The sequence below is a fragment of the Podarcis tiliguerta genome (genome assembly GCF_965153285.1).
Source record: "Podarcis tiliguerta genome assembly, chromosome: 4".
In the NCBI taxonomy this organism is placed as follows: Eukaryota; Metazoa; Chordata; class Lepidosauria; order Squamata; family Lacertidae; genus Podarcis; species Podarcis tiliguerta.
Window position 1 is genome coordinate 49,959,365 of NC_139537.1, and position 16,803 is coordinate 49,976,167.

Sequence of the window (16,803 nt, forward strand, 5' to 3'; positions counted from 1 at the left end):
TAATATTAATAATAATATTTATAAATGTACTAGCCACTTTTCACCATAAGGTCCCAGGGTAGGAACAACAACTTTAAACACAACATTGAAAATTGTTTAAAGCAAACACCATACATGTTAAGACCGCATCACTGGAGGATTAAGATTATATTCGTATAATTCAGCTCTCACTTCCCCCCATCCAGTTCCTCCTTTCTGTGTTTTTTCCCCTTTTTTCAGGTTAATGTTATGATTGAACAGTTGGAGTTAGGAGTAATAACAAGAATAGTAATAATAACTATGGCTTGTCTTTCTTTCCCATCAGGTGGCAGTGAAAGTTATTGATAAGAAAAGAGCCAAAAAGGACACCTATGTTACCAAGAATCTGAGGCGGGAGGGACAGATCCAGCAGATGATCCGACACCCTTACATTGCTCAGCTGCTGGATATCTTGGAAACGGAAAACAGCTACTACCTTGTTATGGAGCTGTGCCCAGGGGGCAACTTGATGCACAAAATCTATGAGAAAAAGCGGCTAGAAGAGCATGAAGCACGCAAATACATCCGGCAGCTTATCCTGGCTGTTGAACACCTACATCGTGCAGGGGTGGTTCACAGGTGAGCTTGCTTATTTGTTTAACATGAGTGTTCTGCTTTTTGAAGACCATGGCTTCACAGAGATCTTTACATTCACTGATGCAAATATCATTTAGCAACTATTAAACAAGAGTTTAATAAAATCAATCTGTCGTTACATAAATTAAGCAGTGGCAGTTATAAATAAAACAAGATGGAGCTTGTATGTAAAAGTCTTCCCAAGGGAAATCGTATCATTCTTCTTCAGTTCAGAGTTTCAGGTGGTTGGTTAAAATGTACATTTTGCAACAGAACTTTTGTGGACTCCGATTTTATTTGTTTACAATTTGTTGCTAATTCTTGATACGCCAGTGTTTTTTTAAAAAAATAAACTCTAGTTAGTTCACTGGTTAATTTTAAGTGTTTTTTAAAATTATATTTTGTTTTAACTATGGGCTGCAATCCAGTTTGAAAGACTTAATGGCAGAAAAGGCAACCTCAATGGTTAAATTATATACCTATCTTTTCTGCTTTGTGTGATTTAGTTGACTGGCACAATATCCAGCCAGGAGTGTATGTAGAGAGTTGCTTTATAGGCAGGCTCTAAAAGTGTGCAAGCACTATGTGTCACCTATCAATTCAAGCAGTTTGCTATTATTTTAATTATAACGGACCCTTTAAAAAGGAGTGCTAAATCCATGTTTTAGAAAGTCACAATTCATTCTTGCCTTAAGTGCAGTTGGCGATGAAGTTATTTTAAATCAGCTCTAAAAATAACAGCACTTGCACATCTGTGATCTGTAGGTGTTCACATTCTCTCTTTATGATAAACAAGACATGGCTGTTCTTGCGGGATGGAATTTCTTGCTTCTGTACCTATTACAATATGATCTCTGAGCTTGTTTAACAGAACAGGTAAGGACTTCCACCAACAACAACAAAATCAAATTCATTAGAGATATTATTCAGCCGGCTCTATCACAAATTATTTGTCCTTGTGTGGTAAAGTAGGTAAATAATTAGATTGAGAGAGAGAAGTGATTAAATTCAGTCATCTTATCAACATGAGTCATGTTATTGAAAATAGTGAATTGTAATTATTGAAGAACCTTAAAACTTTTATGACCTTGAATTCAGCTATAGAAAATTTTACTGTCATATGAAAATACTTGGTATTTTAAGGTTAAAAGAAGTGTTCAAGATATCCAACTCTTCAGCTAAGGAAATAATTATTCTTTTGTCCTGCCTGTCATTTTCAGTACTTGGCCTAAAAGTGAAACCTCCTTAACCTTCTGAGCTATAGTAGCCTGGTTCACATGTCACACTGTAAGCTAAACTGTGGCTTACTGAGACTGCCTGAACATACTGATTCTCCTTTCTAGTCCTCTTAGTTTTTAGTGTGCTGTGTTAGTTAAGTCGATGCTTGGCATAGTGTGTCATCCAGACATGGGATTTTGGTTATGCTCTCTTCTTAACCATGATATCTAGCCAAGGTTTGTTCTTGGCTGCAGATCATGGTTAAGGAGGAGAGAGTTTTAAGCACAGTCCCACATTCAGATGACACACTCAGCCAAATCTTAGCTGCCATGTTGTGTTGAGTTGAAAGAATTGAGGAGGAATAAAATGGAAGCAGTCTCCTCCCTGGGAGCCAGCACATTCATGCATTCATGTTAAACCGTGGTTTGACTTAGAATGATGTGTGAACACAGCCTGTGTTCTGTAAACTCTCACTTATGCTACCTAGTAGCCAGTCCACCAGTATCCAGCAATTTTCTGGGTCGTGAGCTCGTCATTTCAAAGCCGCGGCTTCACATAATATGTCAGTGTTTGTAAAAAGCAAAAAAAGGAGGAAAGGGTTCTGACCTCCCTTTGTCTCCTCAGCCTGGTCCTCGGACCCTTGTCGGCACAAAAGAATATCCTTGCAGAGTTTAATTCTTAAAAGTCTTTGTGCAAAACACGACTGAATAACTATACACACCAGCACTAACCAACCAACCCAACCTCCAGCCACCAAACTAACATTTCTCACTCTATATATACAACTTGGTGCAGACCGCTGAGTCATGCTGACCCAGCTTTATTCGCATTAAAGAAACAGCGGCCATTTTAGCCGTGACATAATATGAATCCTGTTTTCTTGTGAGGGAACAGAGAGTTGCCAGTGGAGTGTAAGCTCTTCCTACACTACATGAGCCCACTGCTTCACCTTCCCGTTCCCAACAACTCAAAGGGACAATGGGGCAAACATTACACCAAATTGCTTTTCTAATTTTCTGTTTTGGGAGTTTTAACAGTGAAGTACAATCAAAGGCTGTAAATCAGAACCCAAAAGGAGGGTTTACCTAGCTAATTCCTGATGTTTGTCCACAAAATTCAGTCCTCCCTGGGTGTTTTTCCCAAAGAGATGACGTGAGGTTACCAATATCTTTAAAAGAAATTCATGGGTTCCTGTCATGTGCAGATTGCCCCATGGTTTGTTTTTGTTTGGGTTCTGTGTGTTCAGTGTGGATAGCTTTGGACAGCTTTAAAAGGGGGATAGGCAGATTGATGGAGGATAAGCAGAGGCTGCTGGTAGTGATGATTGTGTTCTGTGCCCAGTGTTGGAGATTGAGGGCCTCTGAATATCAGTTGCGGAGCGGGAAGCGTGCTTTTATTTGTCAGCTTCCCATAGACATCTGGTTGGCCACTGTGAGAATAGGATGCTGGACTATATGGGCCTTTAGTCAGCTGCAGCAGGGCTTGTTATGTTCTCAGAATCTGTTTTGGTGCCAAAGCACTAGGCATCCCAGAGTAGCTCCTCTTTTTTATTTCTACCCTGCCATTCCTTCTAAAGGAGCCCAGGGCTGCTCCTTTTAACACAGTCACCATGTGCAGTCATTTTGTTTGGGAGCTATTGGCTTCCCTAGGGTCTTCCATCATTAATTGGACTTTATTGCATGTAAGATGGGTACTGTAGCCTTCTTCATGCTCTTTTGGATTGCTTGTTGCCAGATTATATTGCAAAAGATGATTCCAGGACTGTCAGTCTGTGTTTGTCTTGTTCTAGCAACGTTTGAGGAAGTTTGGCTGATTTTCCCCTTGACCTAATGAAGTTTGTAATGCCAGATTGAGAACCCCGTTTTAAGAATACTGTACATCCTTTTTACAGCCAAAAGCTCTTACCAAGCAGTCATTTCTGATGCCTGTCCTGGCTCTGTGGGGTCATTTTGAGAAGGTCTGTAAACTTTGGCCTGCGGTTTGTTCATTGTTGAAGCCATAGAAGCATCAATCTCAAATCAGAATTAGATAGCAGTCATTGTCTCTTTGTCTGACAGCAAGAAAACAATCTCAAATGGCAATATATGGGAAGCCTTTTCTTTTTAGAAGATATTTACAGAGGCCTTCATGCTGTCAAAAACAGGATGAGCATTAAGCTTCCTAAGGGAGTAAGAACAACAAAGACAATGAAGTTAAGGCTTTGGTGCTTGCAATAGCATCCCACAGGAAATTCTCAACAACCCTTTTAAAGTAATTTTAACCAAATTCAATCCTATTCAGTGCAATTACTGTCAGAATGTCAGAGAAAGGAATTTAATAATGTACCAGTTGCAAAGACAGCTTCCTGTGTATCTGTTTTTTCCACTATTTCTTTCAATGTGGAACTAGATGCATATCACCTTGAATTTGGTTATTAAGCAATGCTTTGGGAGATGTTAAAATACACACATTTCTGTATTTTGTGAGCTATAATAGCATATGGATGTAAGAGATCAAAGTCTGAATGCTGTACCTCCATGGTATCATCTTGGACAAGCCACTATCCCTCCATCTTCATTTCCTATCTGTAAAAGGGACTAAGAATTACCTTTTCATATATCATTCTCTGCATCATAGGTGCTGCCAGACAGCCTCTTCTGTCTGATAATAGCCCAAGTTTCCCCCATTGGGCCATGTAATGGAAGACTTGGAGGACACACCAGTTGAAAATGTAGGCAACAACTAGTCATAGGACATTCCTGATTCTTTCCAAATACATCTATTTTGTTATTCACCATGTTACCATACTGTCTGCTTGGGTCACTCATGGCATTTGGTTAGACCTTGGTGGATAATGTCAAATATATCTTTCCTTATAGATCATACGGTACAACAATAACGTTCTTCTGTTTGTTTGTTATGACTTTCAATTCACATGGTTGCCCATAGTCAATAAAGAACTTTCTAATCACCTCTGAAGCATTGCTGAGGTATTTAAACCATCCTGACTCTCACTTCAAAAAGTGTGAGACTTTTTGAAGTTCTGAATCTCAATGAGTGGCTGTTTACAGCTGATGAAGCCTATTTGCAGGTACTCTAAAAGAAGAGGGTACACAACTTGCAAGTGTCTCTTCTGAAGTTGCCCCCAATGTGGGCTTTCCTTCCAATGCACATAGCAACTTCAGAAGAGATACTTTCCTTTGGATATCACCAGGGGAGGAAAAGTTAAATTTCCTCATCCATGCCTGGTGCAATCTTGATAGCATCTCCCCCCCTCCCCACAGCTGTTGCTATATGCATTTTTTAAAGTTGATGCATTAAACCTCTACAACATTCAGTTTGGCCTTGCTCCTTCTTGCTATGTAACACAAAGTGTTAGCAGGGTTGTCAAATGCTTAGGCATTTTTGGCAACTTGTTCTGTTCCAAGAGGTAACATTAATAGGCCCTCAGGTAGGTTGTTACGAGGATGACAGAGATAGTGATTGTAAAGCATTTTGAACATTGCAGAGGCCATGGAAATAAAATGCAAACAATGACAAAAACATTTGAAAGTCTCTGATAGCACCCCTCAAGTACAGTTATTCCAGGCATCTTAGATTTTGTTTCTTGGCACCCATTGCTTGATCTCTAGAAGCATTCAGCCAACTAATTTTAAGTACAGTGTGATGGCTAGTGCAATATTTATGTCAGAATTCTGCAGCACTGAGATTTGCTTCTTTTTGAAATGCAAAGTTGGCTTTTCTTACATAGGTTTGCCTTAGGAATGCAGTTTAACTGCACAAGGCCACAAATATACCAAACTATGCTTTGAAGTCAGTGAACCATTTTCCTTCTTCCACTTACGTTATGGTGATATATGTTTTTCAGCCTTATTGTGCCTGTATTTCTTTTCCATGCAGAAGACTAGACCCAGTAAATATCATTTGATAGCATAAATCAAATATACATAGCCTTTAAAACTCTTTTTTCTGTACAAAAACTGTCTGTTCTCGTGTTTTTTCAAATGGAGACTGTCTAATATGGTTTCATGACACATACCACAATGCAGGAAAATACCACTAGACTTCCCAGCCGCAATATTCCGGAGCAACTCTCATTAATTCCAGTCAGTTTTGTGGAATAGAACTGTTTGATGGATTGTGCCCCAACACATATATTAGACCAAGTGTACCCGCATGGTAACTACATTGGACTACAACTCGATCATCTCTATAGCATAACATTAAGATCCTAATAATGGTCTGATGCACGTGGAAAATGACAGTGGTTACTGAAACTTTGAAAATATCAAAAGCTTGAAGGCCTGCATTCTCATTAAACATGTTTGTCTGTTTCAGAGATTTGAAGATAGAAAATCTCTTGCTTGATGACGACAACAATATCAAGCTTATTGGTATGAAACTCTTATTGCAATTTTGTTGACTAGTATTTTTGTTATAATATATGTCCCAAAACATTCTGCGTGGCAATGACACACACACACACACGCTATTAGATTTATATGCCACCTTTTCTTCCAAGGAGCTCAAGGTGGTATACTGGTTCTCCTCCCCATTTCATCCTTACAACAACCTTGTGAGGTAGGTTAGGCTAAGAGGTGTTGACTGGTTCAAGGTCACCCAGTGAGCTTCATGGCTGATTGGGAATTTGAATCTCAGTTCCCAGATCATAGTCCAACACTCCAACCGTTATTCCATATGGGCAAAATTACAAAGTACAAATCAATCACAATGGATATATGTTAGGAATGTCATTTCACCCTATGACAAAAAACAGAAAAAACATCCATCAAATCACCTCTATCTGTCACCTAGGGTGTACACACTCCCCTCCTATCTCTCACTCGGGAGACAGATTCCACCAGTAAGTTTTTACCAGTTGCTGACTTCAGTAAGCTATACTTCCTCATAAAATTGTGGTAATAAAAGCCATTTTCACAAGGGATGTCAACATTGTTTTTACAAAACGATGGAGAGGTTAAAGCAATATGGGGAAATGCCATTTTTAATATGATTAACAGTCCCTGAAAATTAAACAGTTGAAATGGTTGATGCTTGTTTTCATGTACTTGCATGCACATGTAGTCTTAATAATGTGTATTCTCGGCCCCTAATCACTACTTTTACTACAGACAAATGCAGCATCTGGGCTCTGTTCCTGGAAGCATGGATCGCATGGTGTTTTTAAGAACAGAGAGTCTAAAATTTGAGCATGCATAATGGCATATCATTGCAAATATAGTTGGAGTGTGAACATCCTTCTACCACCATACCATTGCTTTTTAATGTGTGGATTTGAGAGTTTCAGTTCTAAGAAAGTTTTGCCTCTCTGTTTTATTTGCAAATGGATTATTTTCTGGAAGTCAGTTACACATAGATGAGTACTAAACTTGTGCTATATTGTGTTACATTTCTGGAAGTGGCTTTTATGTCATGTGAATGCTCAAATATAATGCAGCAATTAACAATTAGGTAACATTGTGGAAATGAAATACACTGTTGTGTGAACACAGCCTTAGCCTCGCAGCATCGGGCAAAACCCCACCCACTCCATATGATTGGCTTACTCATCTGCAGAAATAGAATGTGAAACTGGTTGAGAAGCCTTTTATATTTATATCTAATTTGTCAATGGCCCATTGATTCTTCAACTGCCTATCAACTTCATTCAGAGCACTGTTCATCCACATTTTGCAGACACCATAGATTACTCATCTTATTCTACTATCTGTTTATAGCTCCCATTAATGCTAGTTGTGGGCATTGATAGGGAAATATTCCCCTTAGCAGAACATCTGTTTATGTATTTAATTCTATGCCTACACATTTTCTAGCAGCAATGAGTCTGGGTGCACAGTAGAAGCCAGATGATGATGATTTCATGAGAGAGGCTTCATCACCTCTGAGGTGATGAAAATTGTTGCCTAAAATGGGACCAGAAGTAAAAAGCGAACAAGACATTGTGAACTACACAAAGCTCTGTGTGAGACTGTTTCTGAATGTTTAAGGTGTATAAAACCTTTAAGGGAGATATACACACATATGCATACATAGAACTACCATCCATCAAACTGAAAAGTGGCACGTGCTGTGCCCCCATTTCATTGTAAGCCCTGCCCCCCTTTAGGATTGCTTTAGGATTCTCCCTGAAAATACTATATTGGGGTGCTGCCTTAAACATGGTTTAGGAGTGCATTGTGACCCCTCTGCGCAATCATATATTCCCCGAATGGGTCTCTCCCTCTGACCCAGAACCTTGGGAGCCCCAATGACAAAAAAGATTGTTTTATGGTATTGTGTAACCTCACGGTGTGCTCTCAATCCGAAGTACAGGTTTCAAGTTCCCTTAGCCCTCCTGATGTCCTTAAGAACCCCAGGGCTCCAATGATGGAAATACTATTTTGGCGTGTAAATCCTCTATATGTCTATCACTTCATCCTTGATCCTAAGAAATAGGTTTCAAGTCCTTACCATGCATCTGATCAAATCCTCATGATGTTATAGGTAGGGCTATACTCAGTTCTGTAGCATGCAACCACACACACTGTTGCAAAGATGCAAGGAGAGCAGCGTTGTACCCTTAAGATTCCAGCCTCTCAAATAGTTCTGCCAGGCAAGGAGAAAGCTATTTTATATGCATTTACTTAAGACACTTGAGCTCGTACTGTCATCTTTTTTTCATAAGTGTTATTCCAGTTTCCTGACTAAATTTATATTTAAATTTCCCCTAGACTCAGATAAAAAGCTCTTAACTAAGCCTTTAACTGGGTAAATGATTGCAGCAAAGTACAAATATTGCGAGGTTGTTGTTTCTCCTGTGTAATGTTGAAAGCTTTATTTATTTTCTTTTTCACAGACTTTGGCTTGAGCAACTGTGCAAGTATCTTGGGATACTCTGATCCATTCAGCACGCAGTGCGGTAGTCCAGCCTACGCAGCGCCAGAGCTGCTTGCAAGAAAAAAATACGGTCCCAAAATAGATGTTTGGTCCATGTGAGTTACTATAATTGAAAAAGCTACATAGATGCAGGGGATGGGGGTTGACTTCTCTTGCTTGACTTTTATATAAGTTCTAATTGGAGCTGCTAGTAAATTAAAATATGTAACTTTGGAAAAATAGTTTACAGTGCTGATTTTTGTAAATGTTAGCATTTACAATGTCAGGATTTCAATTTGCCAGGAATTTCCAAACATAAGAGGATACAGTTCATTCTCCAAAGTAATTGCTGCACAGTGTGTTTAGTTGACCTTGGCCATTGGGATTTACAAACTGTGGTCTACAGCTGTATGTGAAGCAGGGACAGAAGTTACCGAGAATGTTGTTGTCAGAAAACAAGGAGATATGTTTGGCTGAAGCAACTTGTCAAATAATTTGCTTTTATAGGAACTGATATGAACTTTTCAGTGACTGCAGTGGAAATCTTAATACTCCAGGGTACTACAAGCAAACAAAGATGAATGTGTTTCAAGAAATGTTCAGACTTCCCTGTCTGGAAATTTGAATTAATTCCATTGATCTCGGTGCAGTTAAGAACAGATACGAGTTTCCTTCTTTGGGATTTTTTGTTTTGCTTTGTCCTTTGTTTGCAAGCAGCTAGTTCAGAGAGCTTTATATTTTGAAGCCCAATTTACAGTGTCTGTGCTTCGAGAAAATCCAAATCGAAACTGTCACACTGCTCCTTAATTGGTTGCTCCTACATAGGGTCACCCATCCACAGCAAGCTGGAGCTGCTGCACGAAGAAGCTCTTACTGTGACATGATTCAAACAGAGAATGCCACCGTTCTTTTTTCTTGCCCTTTAACCTTCTCAGGCAATAACATCCTGCACCATTTAATTTAAGGAGAGAGACAGTTGACTCATAGCTTGTTCGTCTACAGGGAATGCTGTATTATAGGATGTACCTTATAATGCACTTGCTTAGTCCTTGGGGTTTTGCACTTGATTGGTGCATGGAAGCAGCATAGTGTGAATCAATCCTATGTATGCTCCTTTTGCACATAAGCAGATCTCATTTCCATATAACCGAATCACCCCTTAAAACGGTGAACTTTTCAAATCAGAATTAATTCTTAAGTAATGTGATCCTTCATGCTGTGAATGGTTTTATCTCTCAAGAAACTGGTTATGCAGATACTCTGAAGGGAGGCTAAATGCTACTGGGTTGGATTCAGACTTAACCACACTAAAGTTCCATTGGTTTTAGTGGATCTACTCTAAACATGACAGAGACACAAGATCCAGCTGACTCTTGCTGCACTTCTAGAGAATCTTGTGTTATGGCTCCTTATGGGAAGAGCTCAGTGATAGAGCAAGTGCTTTGGGTGCAGAAAGTCCCAGTTTGGATCCCTGCTTCTCCTATGAAAAGGATCTTGGTACTAAAGCTGGAAAAGACCATTGCCTTTAAAGAACATTTGAGACCTGCTGTCAATCGGAATAAACTGTGGTGGGTTAGATGGACCAATAGTAACATCATATGTTCATGTATGTTCCATAAGTGTGATAAACCATAGGCTAGTAAACTTAATGCATTCTTGCATGCCCTGTCTTGTTTCTAAGGGAATTGTTTCTCTTAACAGTTTCCCCCACCACTCTTCTTTTACAGTGGTGTGAATATGTATGCAATGTTGACTGGGACGCTGCCGTTTACTGTGGAGCCATTCAGTCTGAGAGCACTGTACCAGAAAATGGTAGACAAAGAAATGAATCCTTTCCCTACTCAGCTCTCCACAGGTACATAATGCAGTTACTTAAGCGCTACTCCGTTTAAGTCCACACAGCCCTCATAATTAATGTTGTACTGTACATCACAACTTTTGTTTCTGGTGGGCAGAGTGTTTGGGCAGAACTTTGCTGAATCAACCTATTTGGTCTGTTATTTCACACTTGATTTGTACTTTCTGTCTCTCTCCCTGTGTTGGTTTAATCAGAAGGGCTACATACTTCCCAAGAGTAAATTCTATTGATCTTCCTGAGATTCCCTCCTGGGCAAGTTTGCAGTCAGAATGATTTGAAATTCACTTAACCCAATTCACTGTGGAAGTAATAAATCGTATTGTTCCAATGCATTAGGAGTAATAAATAAAAGCCTAAATAAAAGGGTCCATTTTTTACATTCCAAGCTTGGTTTCAGTATAAGATGATAGTGAGAATTACCCATAGGATTTGTTTGAAGTGTGTTTGGTGTGTCAAGCTATAAATTAGTGTCATAATGGTTATGAAGCTCTGTTCCTTAATGACCAATTTTGTACTTTAGCTGCAAGTGGGTTAGAACAAACATAACTTTGCTTGCTTTGTTTCTCTGTCAGAGCTATTGAAACTGTGGTAATTTGACCAATCCAGTTCTTCAAATATTTGCATGCATGAGTAGTTTTCATATCCCAATGGAGTAAATGGAAAGTTTCACTTTTGCTTCAACAGCACATTTGGGGCGGGAGTTACTGCTGTTTTTTGTTACTTTCTTTGGTTTTGTTAGGTGGCATATTTTATTAATGTTACTGGTGTCAGGAGTGGTATCAGAAGATTTACACTAAAAAAGGAGAAAATAATTGGCAGTAGGCTCTTTCTACAAGTTTATGTTCAGTATTATTGCAGAAATTTAACTTACTTCATTGTTATGCTCTTACTCCTACCTGTTCACTATTGCAGCAGTACTGGCAATATTACTTAATAGAGAAGACCTAAGGTTGCTAGCCTTTATGCCGTGTTGCATAACTTTATACATCAAACGTTGATTAAAGTCACATTCAGTTACTGCACGTTTGGTGACTCTTCAGACACTGATTTAATATGACATTTCTTGTTATCTCTTTGTGCTTGTAGCAGTAGAAGTTCTTTGCAATGCTTCACAAATTGCTGCATTAGACAAGTTGTAGAAACAGGGTGAAAGGCTTTATATTTATTTATTTGACTGTTTCTCAGTGGATGATGGTACATTGAAAAGTTTAAATTAGCTGGTAGGCTTCACCAAAGGATTAGTGTGCATTTGCACACTTACTCCCTTTCACATGTTCACATACCCATCCATCCATGTTGATATCTGTCTGTCTTGGGAGATAATGGAGGAGTGTGCCTTGGGGGATGAAGTCAAACTGTTGGAAGGTTACAGCGCCTGCTGTGGCTGTAGAGACAGATTCAGGAGAGACAGGTGAAGGGGTCCAGTTTGTCTCCTGCAGATGCACCATGGCGTTTCTTCTCTCTGCGCTCCTCCCAAAGGTCATCTCTCCTCTGGTTACTGCTGAGGATACACAAACTGACTGTCTCCAGGCACTGCAGTTGTCTGCAAGGGATTCCCCACATGACAGGGTTGATGTTGCCAGCCTTCATGTCATGTTTGCAGACATATTTGTAACACAGAGTTGGTCTGCCTGGGGCTCCCCATAGACAAAGAGCCAGACAAAATAGAGAGGGGGCACTAATGTGGTGTCTAGGCTTGAAATGCCATACACCCATTTGCTGTTTTTGTGTGCCACAACCAAGCTGGGGTCATTGGCAATTGTACACGAAATTCAGATGTGGAAGGTGCACCTCCAGTTCAGAACCATTGACCTGAGCTTGAATCTGGGACCTTAAATGCAGCAAGCAATAACCCTGCTGGATCAGTCCAGAGATCCATCTAGTTCAATGTTGTGTTTCCCACTTTGACCAACTGGGTGCTTCCATGAAGCCCATAAGCAAAAGATAGGGAGGCAGTAGCCCCCCACCCCACCCCTGTTACCCCACTGACCCGTGACATACTGGTTCTGAACCTGGAGTGCCAAAGACAGAAGGCCAAGTGCCTGGTATTTATATTGAACCTGGCCAATCTCAGGCTTCAGATTGCCACCTGGTCACAGGGGTTGATGTTCCCTCCTGGGCTCAGATAGGGTTCTGAGGTTTGAGCATGTAGGAAACTCCCAGCAGATCGCCATGGTTTCAGACAGGTCTTTCCCAGCCCTGCTTGGAGATGTCAGGAATTGAGCCCAGGGCTTTTACCAGTCTATGGTAGCTTATCAGGCTATATATAAGCCCAGAAATCGCCGACCATTATGCATCTCCCTTCCCCCAGCCCCAAGTAATATGTCAAATAAATAGCAACATTTTCTGTAGGCTATTCAGCCCTCCTTCTTGAAGACGACTTTCCACAAAGCCTTTCAGGAAATATTGTTATTCTGTTAGTGATTTTAGATGGGCTGGATTCCAGAATTGTGGAACTTGGCAGAAACCTCAGACTAATTCATGGTTTCTCTTTTTATGACTGCTGAGCTTCAGATGTGTTCCATCTGCAAAAAACTTGAGGGTTAGTGGAATTACCTCCAAAAGGATTGTTCATACAGAGCACTGAACTTTTAACTGTGCACCCATTTTATTCTGAAGCCTTCCCTCCTCCCCATTTCAAATTGCATTGGGTGCAGAATTTATTGAAAATGCATACGCCACAGATTTATCGGTACAGCATAGTTGCTTGTATCCCAGGGATCAACTGTGAAAAATGGTATATTCATGGTAGACAAATGCATGGTCCATTAAGCCAACTTCATGAAGAATTAGGTGCTAGCATTTATAGCAGTTTACAGTGGAGGCTTGTCCATTAGACCAAATGAGGTGCTGCCGCACCAACCCCAGTCTGCCCTCGGCCAACCCCCACACTACAGATATGTTGTTTGTCTTATAACAAACTTGGTAAACATGGAAGCTAAATTAAAATGAGGCTTTGGCTGCTGAGTGACATTGCTAACTCATTTCTTATAGACAGGCAGCCCAGACAGCAATTATGCTAGATCCTCCTGTGAACAATTTCAGTAGATCAGAGCTAGCCAAAGTGGTGGTCTCAGATGTTTTGAACTACAGCTGTAGTTCATGAGAGATACTTAATATGGTACAGTTCCCCAATATTTAGATACACAGGGCTCCATTTCCAAAGCTGATTGATCTGTGCCACACTGGTTGCTTTTTGCGTCCACTTTTTTACAATAGTTTGATTTTTTTTGATGATTTGCATCCCAGCTAAGCGGCAAGTTGTTCTTTTATCCTGTTGTGTTGCACAAGCTTGGAGAAATTCGAAGTGGTTCTTATGAAGAGCGCATGTGCTCAGAAAGTTTCTCAGATGTTGGCTGTGCATCTGTTCTCTGGGTTTGTGATTCATGCTTGCAAGTGCATTGTGCATGTGGGAAGGACCAATGTCAGAACAGGATTTTTCAGTGACACATCATTCCCACCCCTAGCAGTACAGTTTTTCTGTTTCTGCTAGAGCAAGAAGCAAAGAAAGTACCTGGGAAGCTATGTCTTGGTAAAACATGCACATAACAAGGCAAGCATCTGTAAAGGAGGGGCCTGTATTTCTGGATTTATTTTCTTGTTAGCTGCTTGGTCACTTGCCAGAGTGGAGCAAGGGTAATTTATTGCAGTGTTTTTAGACACAGAACTGATCTAAGTCAGGGCCACTTTCCATACATGAAGCCTGTGGCAGTAGTTGCACTCCCATAGGCAGGATCTGTATCCATACATAGGCTTACTTTGTGAGTGGGCCTAAAACAATGGATTTTTCTTTCTGCATGACAGTTTTGCTCACAGGAGTGAAAACTCCCCTGAATGAAAACTCATAACGTAGGAAGTGAGCTTTGGCCATTTTGCACACCGAAACAGGAGGCTGACCTGGATTCTTTGGTTCCATCTTGAAACACTTGCAGCTTAATAAATGCATGCCAGTCATTCAGTTGGTTCTGAACAGTGGCTCCGTATTTTGCCAAAGTGGTTTCAAGAGGTAGACTGAACATCTGTTGTATGTTTAGCATAGAACAAGTGTTTCCAGCTTTCGCTTCCCTGCCTTGCTCTGGGTCAGTTAACTTGAGCATCTGAAGCTAAGTGACATCTGAAACTAAAACCACACACACACACAGTGGGGATTTGTGGGACATTCTTAAGTCTTACTCATATGACAAAGTTCCCTTCTTGAGTAGGATACTGGTACAGAACACATAGGCCCTGCATCTCATGTGAATATTTTTGCTGGTTGCCCCTTTAAAATGCATATGAGTGGCTCAAAACACATTCATGTGCACTTCACATCTGATGCAAGATGGGTGTGTTTCATTCTCTTCCAGCTCCTAAAATCCTGTAAGGTCTGAAGATTGTGCAGGTGTGTAGCCTTTAGTCTGCCAGAGAAATATCCTGTCATGCATCCTCCGGATCCAGTTTCTTTCAGTCCCCCCCTCCCTTTAAGTAGCGAGGAGACCTTGCCCTTTCACTGTCAAAAAGATCATAAGGGGAGGGGAAGCTGGGATTTATTACGACAGGAAGGAAGGGGATTGTCAGTCTTCTTCCTAGCTCCAGGTCAGGATGCACCTGTGGTTCCATATGAACATGGGTAGACAAGGAGCATAAAGGCATCAGGTACAGGAGGTCAGGCACCAGATTAGGCATATGAGGACCAACAGACCAGGGACAATTGGCATGGCGGTCACTGGCAAGTTAAGTGGACATGGATCAAAGATCAAGAAGCAAGTATTGAGCCAGAGCAAAACAGAAAGGTGAGTTCCAAGGCAATAATAGAGGGGTGGAGAGGGTAGAAGCAGGCACAAGGTCAGCAGCAGAGAAGGGTCACAGTCTGTGGCAGTCAAGAAAAAGCAAAGCAGGAGAGTAGGCAGAATAGGCATGCTTAAGACAAATCACTCAAACTGGTGGTCTGACATGGCTGCAAGGCCTTATGGTGTGACCCACGTGGCCTGCCTGGCTCTTTTCAAGCAGGAGATGGGGCCTAGAGGACACCCTTTCCCTTGTTCTAAACATCCTGGCCTTCTGAAGATCAAGAGCGCTTGCGATGTGGGAAGTACTCGTATTGGCTGCTGGAGATCCTAGTTTCAGACCTCTCCCCTTTGGTGCCTTACAGGGAGAAAGGAATCAAGATCTTGCTGCCCCCCCCCCATATCACATACAGTCACTTCTTTATGCCCCCCCCCCAAAAAAAAACCCTACCAACATAAATTATTTTCAGGTCACTGAGTATAAATCTCTGACATAATAAATGCCTTAAATTCCAGGCCCAGTGCAGCAAAAGTAAGATTCTTACAAAACATTTAGTTCAGATTATATGTTGTGAAAATCTCTTGTTACTCTGACTAGATACCACCCAATCCTGATTTATTGGACAAGCCTTTTATTTTTTTTCTCTTCCTGGCACCCCTGATTTGTTGTGGAACATGAGCATGTATTTCCTTTTCCTGGCTTCATGTGGAAAGTGCATGACATCATTGCCTGGTGTGAATATGGCTAAGGGAATGCCCTTGCATAGTACTGGATGACAATGTGGCTGAATGAAGGTGGTAGCCTTTTAAAGGCAAATTTATCTTCTCTTTAGTAAAGGGAAAATCACAGACTGTTTAGGCTGCTGCGAATCTTCTTTGTGAGCAGCTCTCTTTACACGTGAGGTGCAGAAATACATGGAACCCGGCACTTTTAGTTGGATTGATGTTCTTTGTAGCAAAAGGTGGGGGGGAGTATTGCTGTGGTCACGTTTTCTAAGCACTTGTTGTGGAACTCATCCAAGATTATTTTGGCACCCTCTCCAAATGTTTCCTGTAGTCACTAGAGAATGCACCAGATGGGCCACTCAATACAGTTGCATGTGACGGCTGTTTTGGTACAAGTGACATGCAAAGCAGAAATTAGTTATTATGCTGAGTGCAAAGCCTCATTAATTTCTTGTGGCGCACACATTTAATTATACAGTCAGAGAGCAAGATTTATCCCACTGGATTTAGAGATCACAGTCTTAGGTTTTGTACTACTGAGCCTTTCTGTAGCTCAGATACCAACTTGGTTTTTTATCTTTCTTTTCTTTTTTAAAAAAGCCTCCTAACTTAAAAAGGCACATGACCCTTTTAAGATTGGGCTTTGTGACCCTCCTTTAAATCACAGAAGAAAGTGTCAGACTCTTGATTTAAGCTTAGGCATATATAAACACACATTTAATTTAAAAACATTTGAAATAAATTACCATGCTTAAAGCTGACAATGTACTGATGGTGTGAGCAGTT

General features: G+C 40.7%; 1 protein-coding gene across 1 annotated transcript in view; it reads left to right on the plus strand.

Moving 5' to 3' along the window:
• HUNK (hormonally up-regulated Neu-associated kinase) overlaps positions 1-16,803 on the plus strand; it is a 53,907-nt gene that overhangs the window by 20,479 nt on the left and 16,625 nt on the right. The window contains exons 2-5 of the mRNA XM_083438822.1: positions 305-597; positions 6,130-6,185; positions 8,648-8,783; positions 10,395-10,522. Of these exons, the coding sequence (XP_083294948.1) occupies positions 305-597; positions 6,130-6,185; positions 8,648-8,783; positions 10,395-10,522 (613 nt within the window). The remainder of the gene's footprint in view (positions 1-304; positions 598-6,129; positions 6,186-8,647; positions 8,784-10,394; positions 10,523-16,803) is intronic.